The sequence below is a fragment of the Staurois parvus genome, unplaced genomic scaffold (assembly GCF_062004578.1).
Source record: "Staurois parvus isolate SC_StPar_1 unplaced genomic scaffold, SC_StPar_1.0 ptg000636l, whole genome shotgun sequence".
In the NCBI taxonomy this organism is placed as follows: domain Eukaryota; kingdom Metazoa; phylum Chordata; class Amphibia; order Anura; family Ranidae; genus Staurois; species Staurois parvus.
The window spans coordinates 9,655,563-9,675,469 of NW_028318432.1; the positions used below are offsets into that span (position 1 = coordinate 9,655,563).

The 19,907-nt window shown below is 42.6% G+C and overlaps 1 protein-coding gene across 1 annotated transcript in view; it reads left to right on the forward strand.

The window, feature by feature from the left end:
* The window catches only part of APBB1IP (amyloid beta precursor protein binding family B member 1 interacting protein), a 153,525-nt gene that overhangs the window by 127,712 nt on the left and 5,906 nt on the right, over positions 1-19,907 (forward strand). The window contains exons 10-13 of the mRNA XM_089693786.1: positions 1,890-2,000; positions 11,014-11,112; positions 13,367-13,469; positions 15,977-16,068. Of these exons, the coding sequence (XP_089549912.1) occupies positions 1,890-2,000; positions 11,014-11,112; positions 13,367-13,469; positions 15,977-16,068 (405 nt within the window). The remainder of the gene's footprint in view (positions 1-1,889; positions 2,001-11,013; positions 11,113-13,366; positions 13,470-15,976; positions 16,069-19,907) is intronic.

The following is a 19,907-nucleotide window of genomic DNA, read 5'->3' on the forward strand; positions in this document are numbered from 1 at the left end:
ACAGCTGGATCCTCCTGCATACGAGTCCACTCCTCCTGGCCTCCTGCCCGGTCCAGGGCCTACATGTGTTGGTTACATACTCACGTTGTGGGGTGTTTAGCTCCCATGCCCCACCTAGCTTATATGTGGGTGCTGACACCCCTGACATCACTTGTTGGAGGGCTCTGTCGTAAAACAGCCTAACACCTAGTGACACTACCTGTTGTACCAGACAGTATTCCGGCATAGAGCTACCTAGTGTCAAAGTTGCTAACTGCACCTTCCCACAAACTATCTGGTAAGCAGTGGCAGTGTGTATTGGTGGAGGAGCATGGAATGGATCCCATTCAAGAGTCATACTGGGAGTTATTTACTAAAACTGCATGGTGCAAAATCTGGTGCAGCTGTGCATGGTGGCCAATCAGCTTCTAACTTCAGCTTGTTCAATTAAGCTTTGAAAATAAAACCCGCAATCTGATTGGTTTCTATGCACCAGATTTTGCACTCTCCAGTTTTAGTATATCCCCATCGTGTTCCAGCCGTTATTGGACATTTCTCACGTTTGGCTGTTTTCAACACTAAGTGATGTTCACATTTTCACTTTATGAATTATTTGTCACGTTTATTCTCTATTTCCTATGTGGAATATGCACAGTTTATGTATGAGTATATGATTTAACCCCCCTGGCGGTATTCCTGAGTGTAGCTTGGGGTTAACTTTCAGTACCAGAAGCGGTAACCCCGAGCTACACTCGGGATTACCCTGCAGTGTTGTTCTGGCATCCCTTGAGCACTTACCTTGTCCTGCGCTCCCGCGATGTCCCCCCTGCAGCGTCCCCGGCCATCTCCTCTGGCCGATGCCTGCATCCGTCTTCCGGGTTCTGTTCCCTGCGAGTGTTGGGACAGACGGGGGACGGAACCGGCGGGAAATTCAAAAAAATTAAAAAATTCGACATTCACTCAATACACTAAAATCACATAGTATAACATTCCTGTATCAAACCATTTCACATACATTTTGTCCCGAGTGCTTTGTCCTGTGCCCTGCCTGCATTTTTACCGTTCTTTCTGTCTGGAAACTGAGAAACATCCATGGCGTCTAAAAAGCATCCCTTTAGGTCAAAATCGGTTTTAGCCCAGCTAGAGAACAGCGATAGTAAATTAGAACAACTTGCAGAATTGAGTGATAATGATTCGTGGGGAAATTCGTCATCAGACACTGAAAACGATTCTGCGACTTAGCTCAGTGATGTGCAAACTTGGCGCTCTATTTCAAATTTCAGTGGTTTTGGTTTGATTATATTATTGAATTAAATGTATTATTATTATATTATTATTTTTTATGATTATTTATTATAATTTATGATTTCGTGTTTCAAACTTCATCATACCCGGGATGTTTACTAGACTCTTGTTCGGACAGATTTCAGTGAGTTATTCCTAAGAATTACAGGCCCACAATAAAAAAACAGCTTATTTCCATTGAAAACAATGTACATCTTTGAGCACAGAAATACTGACATAATCAGACCGCTAGTGAGGTTAAAGGGCTCAGTGCAACATTTTGTATATACACTTTAACCTGTGCAGTCAATTTCAGAATTGCTGTTTTCTCACCTGAGCACAGGGGAAACAAATGTGTAAAAAATATTATATTATCACCGTAGGACCTTTTTAGAAATGCCTGATTGCCAAACTGTCTGAAAGAATGACTGTGAGCTTCTTTTCTTTACTTTCCATCTGCCAATCTGCCCTGGAAACATGGAAGCTGACTAGTTGCTGTTGGCAACAAAGAAGGTTCCTTTTTCAGACATTTCGACCACAAGGACAAAAATATCTCGCTTTCTCTAAATTCCAAACTTTGTAATCACAATAATCCTCTTCGTCTTTCCCTTGTGTTTCCTTTGCAGACATCTCGTGATCTGGCCTGTTTTATACAGTTTGATAATGTCAATGTTTATTATGGCATGCAGTATAAAGTCAAATACAAAGCTCCGACGGACCACTGCTTTGTCCTGAAGGTATGTTGTGTGTATAAACATCACAGTTAGGAAAAGTGCAGGAAACCGTTTGCCTTTAATTATGCTGATTATTAAATAATTTTAGGTACTCAGTGATTTATTTGGATAATGATGTATGGTTTATTTTATATAGGGTACGGCTAAAATTCTCGTCTACGTCTCACTGAATGTGTTGTAATATTGAAAATGTCTAGATCTCTTTATGTAATAGGCTCTGCAATAAAAGTGCATTCAAGTTGAAAAATAAGAATTTAGCATTTTACCTCAATGTGGGTATGCAGTCTATGTGCTGCTTCGCTTTAAAGCTGAACTACGGGGAAAAAAAACCTTTAAAGTGGAATGCCAGCTTCATCCAATTCTTAAAGTGTTACTAAGCTCACAACAGTGAAATCAGTCTGTATATGCAGTAATGCATGCTTGTTATACTCACTGTGGAACCTAAGGGGTTAACCCTCCGCATTATGTAAAAAGGCTGTTTGATCCTGTCTTCTCTGACCCTCCCCTTCTTCCACAGTCCCCAATCCATATGCTGATTGATCAGAACCATGAAAGCAAGCTGCACATGCTCAGTTTGGTGTGTATTGTTAGAGAGGTTTTATTTTTTTCTTGGGAGAGTGCATGAGATCAGCACAGGGCCAGTCAGCACTGTCCAAACAGAGGGTATGGGGATCCTCACAGGAAAATCAGGGGAGAATTAAACTCCTCCTATAAGCTTTATAGTGTTACTAAATGCAGGACCCTTCATTCACTCTATCTGGTCTCCCACAGTACACAGAACATGGGCATGCAATTATTTTAGTAAATATAAACTGCTAAATACCTTTTCTCATCAGCAGTATATAGCAGTCTTGTGACGCCTATCAGTGTTCAGCAGAGCACTGGTTAAAGCTTGTAGGAGGAGTTTTCATTTTGCTGTAGGAGAATGCTGAACCCTTGACCTCTGTCTGGACAGTGCTGATTGGCCCTGTGCTGATCACATGCACTCTACCAAGAAAAAAAACCACCTATCAATACACACCAAACTGAGCATGTGCAGAGTGACTCCACATGATATGTCTTACCAGGAGATAAGACTCTGGACACTGGGACACTGGAAGAAGGGGAGGATCAGAGAACACAGGATCTAACATCCTTGTTACACAATTTAGAGGATTAACTCCTTAAGTTCCACAGTGAGTATAGCAAGCATGCTTTACTGCATATAAAGACTGATTTTACTGTTGTGGATTTAGGAACGTTTTAACATGTGCTCGGCCAGACACTGATAGAAGTCACAAGACTGCTATATACTGCTGATGAGAAAAGATATTTAGCAATTTATATTTACCAAAATAATTGCATTTTCATATTCTGTGTACTGTGGGAGACCAGATATAGTGAATGCAGGGTTTGTTAACACTTTAAAACTGTACCCTTCCTCCTATCCTTAAACCTCTCCCGTCCCCCTCCGATCACCTATGCTAACTAACCTGTAATAAAGATGTATAGTATATACAGTACTTACCTATTTTCAGGCTGCTCTAGTCCGGTCACATAATCCTGCTCCCCAGTGTCAGCTAGCTGCTGCAGGGGAGAGGAGGGAGCGCCCGACAAAGAATGTACCATTGAAGCCTATTGGTGGCATCACGGCTCCAGGCTTTACTAGCCTTTGTTAGAGCACTATCTCCACTCCCCTGCAGCTGCCCCTGGCTGACACAGAGGATATCATGTGAGCGGACTGAAGTGGCCTGAAAACAGATAAGTACATACATCTTTCTTACATACGTTAGTCATCATTGGTGTTAGGAGGGGGAGTTCCACTTTAACCTTAAAGTGGGTTCCTCTCTGCATTTGAAGGGTTAACTGCTCATTTTGCCCAGGAGGTGATGAATAACCTGATATCCTTTATTCATTTCCTTTTTAGGGCCTTTTCACACCATAATTTCTGCATGCTAGATGCGTTTTTGCATGTGTGTTTTTGATGTGTTCCATTGGGGGTTTTCCCCTCTTTTTTTTCATCTCATGTGAGGACATGTGCATTCCAGATGCATTCATACAGAAAAAATGCAATATGTTCTACTTTTGCTGACTGCACTGAAACGCACTGCACTGGTGTGAACTAGGGCCATTGGAATCCATATTAAACAATGCCCATGCGTTTTTGATGCAGAATAAAAATGCACTGGACTGCATGTGTTGTGAACCAGCCTTTACTCCTTAGTCTTTGCTCTTGCAAGCTTCCAATTTACTGTACAAAGCTGCTTCCTTTTGCTACCTCATCAGTGACAGTTCTCTGACATCATCCTGTATGATGGAGGACCAGCTATCCTGCATTGTATGTGAGGTCACCAAGGGCCCTCCAACCAAGGACATTGGACAGCAGAGGAAAGCACCATAACTATATCACCTTATTCATGCTATGCTGCCCCCCAATTGCTTCCACCCCCCCTAAAGGCCCACCCCTCTGTGCTTGCCCCCCCCGCTATGTATCCTGAGTCTGCTTGCCCATCTGCGGGCCCAAGGCCAACACAGCGGGTGTCGATGGGTAGAGAGGAGGGTCTCATGTCCGCTTTCCTCCCCTCCTTGTTGCTGACCTGTAAAGCGACATCCGAGTCCACCTCTTGGTGTCCCCAGCCAGCATACCCGGGAAGTAATGTAGTGCAGTGCGATGTGCATTGCATTGCATTCATTGTAGCACAGGGCAGACATGCAGGGTCTTTTAGACACTGGATGTCTCATTAAAGAGAACCTGTCACCAAAAAGCATCACATAGGGGACTTTTTGTCCTCTATGTGATGGAAAAAAGTGAATAAAAAAAAATGTGTAATTATAAACAAATTAAAGTTACACCCAAACACATAAAATCCCCCCCCAAAAAAAATTTTTGAGCCCCCCCCCCATCTCCACGCATACGCACATATGAACTTACGCTTCAGGGTGCTTATGCATGAAAACGCTGATTGCGATACACATGTTGCATATCGCCGCATACATCGGAGTGAGAGCAAGATTTCTAGCACCAGACCTCCTCCCTAACGCTAAACTGATGAACTATAGGGGGCCATTAAAGTGTTACCTATGGAAAATATATGGTACTGAAATATGTTACCATTTCACGAACGCACGCAAATTTAGCACTGAATTTTATTTAGAGTTATATTTATTTTGGTTTATGTTGGGTATCTACTTGATGCAACCACACCTTTTATATTTTTTCAAAAAAATTGGTTAATTTATTGCATTTGTGTGCCCGAAAATTAACTTTAGTGTATTTTTACTGAAATTTTAGGTTTCCAAGAACTTTGCAGTAATACTGTGTGACATACAAAATGGAACTACCACTTTATTTTGTAATGTATCTGCTTTCAGAAAATATATAATGTTTTGGGGGGCGGAGTTATGTAATCTTCAGGGCTAAAATGATTTTTTTAAGCATGTATGCAGGAATTGCAAAAAAGGTTCAGCGGAAGGGTTAAAGGACAACTGTACATAAGCATGCACACGGCAGCCCCATTCATTGTGTATCGGATCTGATCAACCATTTACCAAGACACACGAGGAGGGCGGCATAGACTATGTTATGCTGTGGGGGGGGGGGTGACCTAATGCATGTAACCTGCATTGCTTTCCTAAAATGACAGTTGGCCCTTCCAGAGGCCAACTGTGGTTAGCAGAGTTCTTCTTTAAGTTCAGTTCCAGTTCATCCCATGTAACATTTTCTTAACTATCTTTAGAACATAATAGATTTTGAATAGTGGATCATCCTGGCTATACAATAAATGATATGTTTTCTACAAAACCATCTGCGTTCACTTATGGCTGCCGTGTATTACGTGCGGTGGATTACCATTAGTCTCTATGTAACTTCCTATTTGACATATGTTTGTCATAATTCTAATTAAACTGTAAAGTCAAGCATCATTCACATAGTCATTTCATTTATGAAATATTTAATCCAATCCCTTTATCTACAACATTCCTGAGTACAGAAGGATACATATGGAATTCCAGACTATGTCCTGCCATCTACTGGTAGAGGGGAGTAAATATCCGATTCAAATGATTTCACCAACTGAAATTCTAATGACACATTTGCTGCGTTAGGCCACCCACAGACATAAGCTCTCAGCAGGCATGTGATTAAATCTTTGGACAATCGCTTTCATGCAAAAGATCATTCCATAAACAATAACGACTTTGTCTAGTGAAAAAAAATCTTCTTTTAACCATTTGTTTAACAGGATACGTTTTCAGTTTTTTACACACGTTAAAATCTGCCTTACTCTAACCCCCAAAACAAGTATATATTTTGAGAAAGCAGAGACCCTGGAGAATAAAATATTGTTTGCAAATTTTTTAAGTTACACAATGTTTGTGCAGCTATTTAATAAATATATATTTTCAGGGGAAAAAAAAAACAAACACAATATTATTCCCAATTTTCTAGTAAAATACAAAATATGGGGTTGCCTTGAATAAATAGATACCACACATGTCAAGTCTTAAAATTGTGTGTGCCTGGAAAATCAAGAGAAATGTTTGTAGCCAAAATTCTCCATAAGTAACACCACTCTGGAGCAACAAAGACAACTTTGGACAGCAGCATTGTTAAAGGAGGAGGAGGGGATAGTTAGATGGACTAACATGTTTAGATACACTAAACAAACAGAATTGAAAAATACAGCTAATAATTTTTAAGCAGTTACCGCAACAGTGTTGTTCCTTTTGGGATAAAGATTTTGCGTCAATGAATAAAAGCTGATCATTGTAAGCACCCCTGTCAGTGATAAATGGTGTGTCTCATTCCTCTAACCCCAGGTTCACACCTAAGAGTTTTCTTAGTACTTTATATTTATACAGATCAATGTATGATCCCTAAATGAAGAACATCACAGAGGACAGAGTGGTGAGACCAGAAGAGGGAAACTATATGTAATCAGAAGTCTGGCATTATATCTCTTCATCTCTTCTCATTAGCAGATTAACAGAATAGCAGACGAACAGTTACAATTTACACAACCATTATTCACATTCCTTGTAAGGGATACTATGAAACAATGGCATCCATTACATTCACATCATTTCCAAACCTCTCCTCATGCATGTTAAAGCTGAAGTTTAGGTTTGGCAATTTTTACACAGTTGCATTGGTCCAGCTTGAAGCAATGTAGGTATGTATGTGCCATACCTGTGGGATCCCTATGGAAGCTAGAAATCACTGCGGAAGACACTGCTAATCCAGTGATCGCCACTAACTTCTGAGTTAGTGAATACAGGAGGTCTCGGCATGGGCACTATTCAGAGAACACTTTGCATTTTCTCAACGAATGCAAAAAGTTCTGAGGTTACCACCCAGCCTCTTCACCTCTTCCAATCAGAGAATGATTTGCAGTCTTTGGAAAATGCAAAGTGATCACTGAAAGGTGCCTGTGACGGAGCGCCTGTCACCCCGATTGGGTGTCAGAGAACTGCTTCCTCGCCACTGGGACACAGGACCAAGGTATTATAGCTGGGCATTGCACCCAAGACTAGACAAGACTAGCTTAGATGCCAAACTGGAACTCTTTATTGAACAGAAAACACAGGTTTTTATACAATCCAGAAATAGGGGCAGTGCCCTAAGGCTACATTCACACTAGTGTTGTGTGCAGGCGGTAGAGATGCGTTTGGGAAGCGTTTTTACCGCTTCTCAAACGCCTCCGACAATTCTGCACATTGCAGCACATGGTGCTGTTCTAACGGGAGCGTTAGCGTCGCGTCACGGCAAAACAGATGCCTCTGGTCGAGTCAGGAGGCGTTGAAGCCTCCTATTCTAGTCTATGGTGCTGCTCCACAAACGCCCGGCTGGCGTTTGCAGCGTGGTTGTGACGCGGTTGCGGGGCGTTTGCAGGGAGTTAACACCATTTAAACTTCTTTATAGGTGTTTGCGGAGCGTTTTTAACGCTCGGCAAACACCTAGCAACCACCGCTAAACCGCGCATGCGGCGTTTGCCGAGTGTTAAAAAATGCTCTGCAAATGCCGGACCAACGTTTGCCAACCGCTATAGGGGCGTTTGGCAAGCGTTGGTAAAACAGTCAAATGTGAACGAGCTCTTACATGAATTATAAAACAAATATTACACATTGACATAAAAATCCCACACTGATTAGGTAAGAGCTTAATCACAACAGTGCAGCCAACAGCTACCAGTGATCTAATTAGCAGTAAGCTAATCAACAGCCAGGCACCCAGGCAATGCTTTGATTAATCAGGGAACCCACCCAGACAGCCCGACAACAAACCCACTCTTGAATAAACAAAGTCCATTACACATGCTGTCTTTCAAGTGTTTGATTTCACTCGTATAAACTGTCCATCTTAAGACAAGACTCATACAATATTCCAACAGTCTGAAAAGTGTAATTACTTTATCTTCATTGATTTCTTGAGAGATTGTTGATAAATATTTCTGTCCCAAATAGAGGAGCTTCTCCAACGCAGTCCGCATGAGGTCCACTATATTTCCTCTCACCATTAACCTGAACAAGATTAATATTACATCTTTTCATCCACTCCAGAAGAGAAGATTTATTGTCTTTATGCAGAGAATTAATCCAAGCCTCGCTCTCAGCGTTCATCATGCTGTTGTCCATCATTAACTGTTCTTGCATTGCAAGACCACTTACTGTTATCTCACATATATATTCTTATTATTATAGCCAAATTTACCACCCTAACTCCTCCCACAGTTTTTACACTACGTAGACAGTAATATACCGAAACGTGCGGATTGTTCCCGATTGGTGTGCTATTACTTTGTGGAACGTTTCACCAAATGGTTCACGAAACATCAGCGTTTTTGTGGTGAAATTGGTCCCATAGGAATGAATGGCGGAATGTTCAAAACTAGAGTGTGAGCTGACAAAAGCTAGAGTGTGAGCTGAAAAATCAGGACGTGATTTCTAAACTGCCATCACTCCCTCATTTTCAAGCCAACCTACACAAATCTTATATCAAAACGTTCAGCTATCCCTGCTGCCACTAACAATGTCCACCGCTAAGCCATAGTCCTGATAGTTTTCACAATATGACCATTTGTTTGCAACTCACACCGCCCATTGACATTGTAGACTACTGCTGGAGGCAAGAACACTTCACAGAATTTCCCCAGAAATTGTAGCTTTTCTAGTTATAGAGTGACCTGCTCTCTCCATGGGCCATATTAATAGTTAGAGGGCTAGCCTCTAGTCCCCTCAAAAAGCCCCTGTCCCGTTGGGTCAGTCACAGTGCCCATATCAAACAAGTGACCTCCTGTGTTCAATAATCAGCAGGGCAGGCATTCTGAACAGGACCAGGAAGCTAGCGGAGATCACTGCAGTAGTGGTGTCTACTACAATTATATCCACCTTCCACAGGGATTCCACAGGTATGGCCAGGGCTGCTGTTAGAAACCATGGGGCCCCATACAGCCAACCTGACAGCCCCCCCTCCCAAAAAAAAAAAAACACAGTTTACTAGGCTACGGTTATGAATGAACACAGTAAGTGATCGGTACCAATCACTCCTATTCATTCAGGAAAGGAAGGGGCTGGTTAATTTGACATTTTTACCTCGTCCTTTCCCCACTCTCTATCCTTAAGGATCCTATTGTGTACTTGCAGCCGCCAATGGGAAGGAGAGGATGGAAACTGGCAGCACTGTGGGGGCAGGGGCACACAGGAGGTCTGGGCAGAAGGGGATTTGCCCCCCCCCACCGTCAATCACCTTCCATGCTTACATCCTATTTACCCAGCTGCCTCGGCCCCCCTGCTGACCTGGGCCCCGTACAGGAGGACAGGTGGTACCCTCTTATCCACGGCCCTGGGTATGGCACATACATACTTACATTGGTCTAATAGCTAAACTTCAGGTTTAGGCCCCTTTCACATGGGCAGACTGATTGGATCTATTTGTCCATTTTTCGGTCGGACCCGATCGTATCATCCATTGCCCTTTATGGAGCGGCGGATGTAAATGGATATGTGTCTGTTTACATCTGCCTGCAGGCAATCCGATAAAAACAGATAGATGAAGATCAGTTCCCCATCTGTCTAGCAGATTAGATGACAGTTGGATGTAAATGGACAGGCGGTCTGTTTACATCCAATAGCCCATAGAGGAAAGTTAGCTGTGTCTGTGTCCACTCTGCAGAAGCGGAGCAGACACGGACCTGTCATCCGCCTGCTCAGTGGGGAGCAATGGACAGATCCCCCGCTGAGCAGGCGGATCCGCCTGTGGAGTCCCCCCCCTCCCCTTGTGAAAGGACCAGGGGAGGACTGACCATTTGGAAACTCGGGCACTGCCCAAGGGCCCGTGGTCAGTAGGGGGCCCCATGAGATGCCCCTGGTACCTCTTTCATAGGCTTTTTTGAGTTTGGGCAAGGACACAGGGGCCCCATGATCCCCTATTGCTCGGGGCCCTATGAGTTGTCAGTACGCCCCTGGAAAGGACCCTTAAGCTTATAGTAAAACTACAGCCAAACAAACAAGGATAAAATGCAGGTCTGTGAGCTGTTTTATCTAATAGAATTTAGCTGCATTTGGTATTCATACACCTCTGCCAGGCAACACAGCCAGAAGGGTGACACCCCTCTGAGCTCTCTGCCTGCACCCTGCTGGTTTGATTATGACACTGATAACATCAACTCAGTCTTTTCTCTTCTCCTGTGAGGCTGCTCCTTTTAGCACACGTGCACAGCAGCACGGCAAGATTAATTCTGCTCAGCCACAGTTGTGATCTATGCTCCCTAGTCATGTGACGCATGGTATGTCCAGTGATGACAACACGATAATACAGTAGACATGTATACTTTCCAAAAATCCTGTCATTGCTGATTTAGTCCTAATTTTCCAGTTTCAAACATTATCAATTTGGGCCAGCGTTCAGGTGTATCCAGAAGAGGAGGCTTAATGTGCTCTGATTTTTTTATTCTGAAAGGTTGGGAAGCATACTTTGGAGATATTAAAGGCTGTAAAGGTTTATCAATAAAAGACACCACTAATTTTTATTTTTCAGCATCCACAAATTCAGAAGGAATCACAATATATCAAGTATCTGTGCTGTGATGAACCGTGGGTTCTCCACCAGTGGGTTACTGGCATCAGGATTGCCAAGGTAAGCAAAAAGAACATCTTTCACTTGTAGGTGTACTAGGACACCCTACAAGATCTTCACTCAGTGTATGTATAGACAAAACTTTTTTTTCAGGTTTGGAGTGAGTAGTGAAAGTTTTAAACCCCTGCCAAGTTAATTTTTTAACTGTCTGTGTACTATTGGGGAAATGTTTTCTTTTCACTTTCTATCCCAGAGAGGCAACTAAAAGTGAGATGAAATTTCCCAAAGCAAAAGATATTGTTGTCCGCCGAACAGGTGTCCCCATGGGAAGAGTTCCACTCACCCCTTGTTCTAGGGACAACTCTAAAATTTTGGATTTCCTCCCACTTTCTTTCTCTGTGACAATGGTCACCAAAATAAATAGTGATAAATATTCTCAGCAGGGATATAGACTAAAACTTGACAAAGGGTCTAAAACACGGGTGTCAAACTGGCAGCCCTCCAGCTATTGTCAAACTACAAGTCCCATGAGGAATTGCAAGACTGACAGTTACTAGCATGATCCCAAAGGCAGAGGCATGATGGGACTTGTAGTTTTAAGACAGCTGTAGGGCCGCCAATTTGACACCCCTGCTTTCCCCAGTCTATCCAACATTTAAAAAAATAAAATAAAATTTTGCCTGGAGATATGCTTTAAGCCTAAAGGACATAGTAGCGTTAATTTATAAAGGCAAATAGACTGTCTACTTTGCAGGTGTAGTTGCTTTATAAATGAGGAGGAGCTCTGCTGACTTCCATCATCCAATCATGTTCAAGCAAAAATGCTGTTTTTTTATTTACCTTTTATGTTATTGGGTATTCTTTGTAAAGTGAAGCTTTATCTTATTGATTAAGCTCTGGAAAAAAATGCACAGTCTATTTGTCTTTGGTAAATCTACCCCGATTAGTACAGGCACACTATGTTGTTCACACTCTTGTATATACAGGTCTCCTTGTTTGCCTCTATGATCACTGTAACAGTCTTTCACTGATATAAAAAACCAAGAGGCAAAAAATGTTTTTGAAGGCACTCCTACTGAAGTCTATGGGACCAATAAAACTCATGTACTTTTTTGAGTCTAAGGCAACTGAGCTTACAAGCATGAACAGGGACAATTAGAAAGAATGGATTTCTGCATGTTGAGCATAGTCGGGAACTGGGGGCGTGATTTCGTGGATGTGGGGTAAAAGTGAGCGTGTTCAGTAGGGTGTCCCCAGATTTCATTTTGAAAATCTGAATACCTTATATAAATGATTTTATATGATGAATCTACCAATACTAAGAAGTAAAAAAAGAGATCTATGCAGTGATTGGGCCCTTCTTTCGGAAAGACAGCCTTCTTGCAGTTATGTGACTTATTTTTTGGACGTATACAGTCAAACAGAGCAGACCTATTACAAAATCTGAACAAATAACAAAGTGCAGTACTATAAGCAACTGGTGTGACTTCAGTAATGTGAATTCTGATTGGTTGTTGTGGCTTGCTGTACTTTGAACTTAGTGCTTTGCGTCTTGCTTTTTTTAAAGGATAAGTTCACCTTTTGTAACATTTTACATGTTACACCGATATTCAGGGAGTAACATTAGACCGGTCCCTGATCCCAGCTTGGACAGGTATGACTGTCAAATTTTTAAAAAACACGGCTGAGCGAGGCTTCACCTGCCTGGCCGCGTCACTCATTCATAGACAGCTTGTAGTCCTCAATGAGCTACCACAGCGCTGTGGAGCGCCATGGTAGTTCATTCATTCTTCCTGTCAGTATGTCTGCTTGCTCGTACATCCCATATGGGCAAACAGATATACAGATCTGCAGGAAACCTACATGGCACCAGTGGTCTGCTGTTCGCTGGTGCAGTGCATTACAGGCTCCTGCAGACAAAAAAAGTAAGGGCACATTTTTTTACCTGCAAAAAATGTGCATTTATTATTTTTTACTAAAAGGTGAACTTATCCTTTAAGGTATGGAGCTCTTAGCTACGTTCAACCTACCATATGTCCATAGTACAATATTCACCTCTCTGGGTGCATCACCTTTTAACTTCCCCAGCTAAAATTTATGCCATGTAACCAGTTGCCAGTTCTGTCAGCAAATTAAAAAAAGCTTGTTTTTGTAAAAATTTTAATTAAAATCATACACAGATTACAAAGTTGTATGTCATAGGCAAGCTGACCAAGCTCTCCACAAGCTACACTAAAATTCAGATTATTGCAATTGGATCATCTAACTCGTATAATAGTAGAATGCCATAATGTCTTCTTGTTTGCTCTTACAGTATGGGAAGGCTTTGTATGACAACTACAAGTCTGCCATCCACAAAGCAGGTCTGGCCTCTCGGTGGTCTTCACTCAACAGTTCCTCGACACCAAGCACAACAGGTACAAGAATTCTCTCTCCCTCTTGTGCTACCAGCACTGTCAAGTTATATATATACACTGTATATATATATATATATATATATATATGGGTCGTTTAAGTCAAATCGGGAATTTTGAGTTTATATAATAAAAGAACAAATGCCAAGGAGTGGAATTTGCATTTATTTTTCAAAATATTCCCCTGCTACATTTGTACACTTATCCCAGCATTTAAAGGATCAGTTCACGTTTGGGAACATGTTACATGTTCCGCCCATATTTAGGGTGGAACATATAACATGTTCCCAATGCTGCAGCTGTGCACACCGCCCCCCTCCCTCTGACAGATAATACGGGGAGAAGTTTCCCCGTACTATCTGTCAGATTTGAAAACAGCCACGTCGTTCATTCATGGACAGTGGCGGACTGACCATTTGGAAACTCGGGCACTGCCCGAGGGCCTGGGGTCAGTGGGGGGCCCCATGAGATGCCCCTGGTACCTTTTTCATTGGCTTTTTTGAGTTTGGGCAAGGACACAGAGGCCCCATGATCCCCTATTGCCCGGGGGCCCCATGAGTTGTCAGTCCGCCCCTGTTCACGGACCCCTATGAATGAATGAACTGCAAGTCCCAACAGCCTTTGCGGCTGTTGGCTTGTAGTTTTCAATGAACTACCACGGCGCTGTGGAGCACTGTGGTAGTTCATTGAAGCTTCCTGTTAGAACATTTGCTTGCTTGTGCATTCCGCACGGCAAGCAGATATTCTGACAGGTCTGCAGGAGACCTGCATGGCATCAATGATCTACTGATCTCTGGTGCAATGCTTTCCAGGCTCCTGTAGACAAAAATAATAAATGCACATTTTTGTACCTGCAAAAAAATGTGCATTTATTATTTTTGTCCAAAAGGTGAACTCATCCTTTAACTAATGCCTGTAAAGCTTCAGCATAGAAAGATTTGTCAGTACGCCTGAACTATCCTAGGACAGCCGGCTTCACTTCATCATCATTGTGTTCACCATTCCCACAGAAAGATTTGTCTCTTTACGTTATGCGTTGATTATCCAGGATCAGATGTTCTGTGCGCTGAATGTTCACAGGAATGACTGCTGTTAGCTGGGAACCATCATGACCAGGATCATTACTGATGGACGAAACATTTACACCATTCGAATTACTTACTGCGGCTGAGCGTCTCATCACTGTACTGTGCTTGAAGTCTTCTGTAGATATCAGCGGGTTTTACGCCTTCATGCACAAGAAACTTCATCACCACACTTTGTTCCATGCACACACTAACACTGTTGACTTGATTAATGGTCTCTGGACTGGCCTGCGGCATGTGCGCTGCCTATCAGTAATAGGACACATTAAATGTCCCAGTTTGACTTGAACACCCCTCCTATATATAAATATACGTATATATATATATATATATATATATATATCAAGGGGGTAAAGTTCTTACAGCTGTTGAATATCTAGTGCAAATCAGAATGTGAAACCTAACGTGATTGTGCAGTGTCAATTTTAAAACCTGAACTCCAGGGAGATACAAAAGATATTTACTGTATGCAGTTCTGCATCCATTAATACATCAGATGTTTTTTTTTTAATGCTAAAAAGACATGCTCATAGGAGGAGAGAGCAGAGTGACCAGAAAAAACCTCAACAGTCTGCTGCTTCTCCTGTCACTGTCAGGTAACAGGTTAGGGGATGGACAAGACCTGTAAGTGTTACTTTACTTTAGCAGAGAAAAATCTGGTCTCCTACTCTGCCATGGGCTGTGCTGTTTCAGGGCTGTTTAACTTTCAGTACTGGGTAGCCAAATGCATGAATCCTTTGGAAGGTAAAACAGCTCCCTTATCTGTATTTCATCTATGTATTTAGCTGTTTTCCTGGGTTCCAGACTTAACTTTCCCCCAGGTTTTGAATATTACAACAGCAGAACCAAGAGGTTACCTTGTGGAAGAGTTCCTTTGGACTGGATAGGTCTTTAATCAGCACCTCAGGTCATAACTGTAATCAACACCAAAATCTTCCACACTGTTCCACCTACCTTATACAAAGTGCACAGAGCTTACCTAATATATGAGGGAGGTCTTGCTTGACACATGAGGAAAAGCTAAATACAATTCTGCAAAAAATAGCTTTAAAAAGGTAATATCATAATTAAAATAGTCATTATCCTCTTCTGTTACAGCATCTTGTTGTCTCAAAACTGCAGGTTCTCGCAAACATTTTTAGCAAACCTTTTTTCTCAAATTTGAAAAAAAAAATGTGCCTATAAGTGCAACCTTTACGCAATGGAAGTATCTTTTTTCTGGGCAAATTCAATATTCAGCCTATAAACCACAAGGAACCAGTAATAGCAGTTGACATGCCACTGGTTTTCTGATTTTTTTAAAATAAAGGATTCATATACAGCATGGCTCCCAGGACAGTTCTTAAATGCCAACCTTTAATTATGTTGTACCATTTTTTATGTAATTATGCATGTAAAAATTTTAATTTGATATTTTTCTTATAGGGGCATCTCAAGGGAATGGACAGATATCTCAAAACATAACCAATGTTAGTTCAAGCTTCTCAGATGCCTGGAAGCGTAGTGAGACAGCTAAGGTATGTCACAATAAGCTATTCTTTACGTAAAGTGGGTTCTTCTTGCTCTATTGGCTTATCTAGCACCTCCCTTATTCCCTTGATAGTCAAGAGATAGCAAATTCCAAAGCCTGCCAAAGAGACCTCCTCCTGCATGTTTCTTTTACATAGCGGAGGTCTGAAACTTGAGTTTACATCTCTTGGATTATGGTAGCCCCGAGACCTGCCTTTCACTGGAAATCTGGCAATTTCTGAAAACATAGAAATGTATTTGTCTTTGCTAGTGACTGGTCTGTGAAATATCATAGACCTATCATTTTAACAATATGAGTGATTTTTAAATCATTAAAACATCCTCTGCTGGAAGGATATAACAACCTGGGTGGGGCAGAGCCTGGGGGGCTTCTAAATATGCAAATAACAAATAGATCCCTGGTATACGTTATTCTATATTTCCTTAAGTGTTTATTTAGGGAACAAGTGGGTACTGTGTCACTTTTCTATTGTACAGAAGTATGTAATTCACAACACTCCTGTTAATAATATACAGTACAAGCAAGTTACAATTTTGTTTTGTCAGCATAGTTTTGTTTTACTAGTGGGTGATTCTGCCACAAGTAGCAACTTCTTCTCCTTCCTGTATGTCTGACCTGTTGGTGCCTTCACATCCCACACCTTTTCTCATCTATTGTCTAATCCCATGCTATTTTGTGTTCACTCTCCTCAATCCCATCCACCAGGTTTACAAGCCCTTCCTCGTCTTCCAAGACCCTTGCACACCAATCCCACCACCAGTGCTCCCAGGCTCCCTGCACATCCCACCAACATGCCCCTATGGTCCCGAGCCAGCTCCAGAGAGTTGCAGGCACTGGTCAGCATGCCCATTCTCAGCACAGCTCACCACATTGCAACACTCCCTTCCCACACAAAAACCCCTTCTCAGCTGCCCTGAACACCTCCTCTGGGTATCCTATGTTTCTGGCTCCACCTCAAACATCTGCTCTTAGTGCTCCTGGCTACTCCTCACATATCAGACTTCATCACCTCCCCCTGACCCAATCCCCATTCTTTATCACACACACACACATACACACCATAACTCCCATACAGTATTGCTGCCTCTACACCACCTATCCCTGCTTTTAGATAACAACAGACACAATCATTGCTATCACCATTCTGTACTCCTTGTCATCACCACTGCAAAGCACTACCTTCACAACCTTCCAGTCACTGCTAGGAATAAGTGTCAAATTTTGTAAAACTTGATTTAACAGCAAAATTGCTGATTATATGTTCCACACAATTTTGACAAACTTTCACTCTTATTTTTTCTTTGTACCCTCTGCACTTATCTCTTGCACATAATGCCTGCTGTCATACTCCATTACTCCTTTCCTGCATATACCAATTGCCAATGTACTCTTTGCACTATGCTCCTTCAAAAAATGCCCACTGTCATACCCTCTGCATTTCACTCCTTCACATATTTGCTGCTGCCATGTCCTCCTCACTGCTCTCCTGTACATACTAATCATTGTCATACCCTTCACATTCCTCTCCTGCACATACTTCCACCATCATATCTTCCACACTCCTCTCCTACACATACTGCCTGCCATCATACCCTCAGCACTCCCCTCCTTTACATGTTTCCTTCAGTGATACCCTGTGCATTCCTCTCCTGCACATACTGGCCACCATCATTACTCTCTGCTCTGCCCCTCTAGTGCTCTCTGGAACGCTAGGCAGGAGAGGGGTTGGGAATGGCCAACTCAGGCTCTCAGCAGCGCACTATGAGGCTGAGCCAACTGCTGATCAGGTATCTGGGTGGATCCCGAAATTATTTGGGATGCTTCCAGAGCCTGAAACAGCTCTGTGATGTCAGCCAACAGCAGACTTTAGCCCTCTGTTGGCTAATTCTGGGTCACAGGACAGCACAAGAAAGTGCACTCCTTTGACAAAGAAGAGAAGTATGGCCATAAAAGTCTTGACTATACATTTTTTTAACTGATTAAACTGAACATTCAGTGGGACTTTAAACATGAAAAAGTTACAGTTTGAGATAACATTCATCTGACCTCCATGCGAATGACCTTCATATGTTTAGGGGTGCAGCAAAACACAACACATTAAGGCTACGTTCACACTAGCCTTGTTTGCAGGCGGCAGAGAGGCGTTTGGGAAGCGTTTTTACCGCTTCCCAAACGCCTCTGCCAATTCTGCACATTAGAGCACATGGTGCTGTTCTAACGGGAGCGTTTGCGTCGCGTCGCGTTGCGTCGCGGCAAAACGGACGCCTCTGGACGAGTCAGGAGGCTTTGAAGCCTCCTATTCTCGTCTATTGTGCCGCTCCGCAAACGCCCGGCCGGCGTTTGCGGTGCGGTTGCGACGCGGTTGCGGGGCGTTTGCGGAGCGGTTACACCATCAAACTGCATTATAGGCATTTGTGGGGCGTTATTAACGCTCGGCAAACGCCTAGCAACCGCCGCTAAACCGCGCATGCAGCGTTTGCGGAGCGTTTGCCGAGCGTTAAAAAACCCTCCGCAAACGCCGGACCAACGCTTGCCAAACGCTATAGGGGCGTTTGGCAAGCGTTGGCAAAACAGCCTAGTGTGAACGAGCCCTAAGAGAGAAGTTCAGGAATACAAAAAACAAACAGTCATACTCACCTAGGTGGATGCAGCATTGGCCCAAGGCTGCATATGTACCCCACAGCCTCTAAGACCAAGAACTGAGAGATCCAGCACTGCTGATTGCTCAGTTCTTGGTCTTCAATGAGCAGAGAGCCAGTGACTGTCGGTCATCAGCTCTCTGCTTTGTGCCTTCAGCACTCACTGGATCACCAGGCTGGGGAGGGGGCGGGAACAGATGACTCAGGCTCTCAGTGGCCTGCTGAGCCAGCTGCCGATCCTGCTTCTGCTCAGAACCCAACATTTTCAGGATCTTTCCAACAGCCTGGACAGGCTCTGTTATGTCAGCCAACAGCGGCTTTAACCCGCTGTTGGCTGAAAATGGGTCACATGACTGCAGAACTAAGTGCACTCCTGAAGTGAGTGCTGAAAGCACAAAGCAGAGAGCTGATGACCGACAATCACTGGCTCTCTGCTCACTGAAGACCAAGAACTGAGCAATCAGTAGTGCTGGATCACTCAATTCTTGGTCTTAGAGGCTGTGGGGTACATTTTGATCATACTTCTCATTTAAAACATAACTAAAAACAAAAAGAATGGCAGTGAAATAAAATCTCTAATTTTGGGTTGTCACCAGTACAGGAAAAGAGGAAAATTCTTCTAACCAAGACACTAGTTCTGGTGACAACAATGGATTTGCTCTCAATTTCTGTTTTGCCTATGGGACAGGAAGTAAAGGGAAATTTCCCCAATGGGCCACAGATGGCAAAAGAAAAAACTGACGGGTTATAACCCTTCCATACTCTATCCAAAATGAAAAAAAAGTTTTGCCTTTAGTTTTACATTAATAAAGCAACCTGTATGCTTATACAGAAAGTTTAATTATAACAAACAAGCTGCCAGTCGTCATGATAAATTACAAGACCCAAGAAAAATACCTGTATAGAGAGAAATTCAAACCCTGCATTGAGAACATTTTGAGAAGAAACAAAATTTCATTCTTTGGAGGAAAGCAATTAACGGTCTTTTATAATGGTGTGTTATGATGATGGTTATGTTGCTCTGAAGATGGATTCCCATTATTTAAAAAAAAAAGCTTCTATGTTATGCCAGCTAATTCATCATTCAGTTATGTTGCATTTTAGGGGCTTTCCAGGTTGAAGAGGAATTTGACCCATGTGTAATCACCAAAGATGGCAACCTAGTCCCAGTGTTATTTGTATTGCT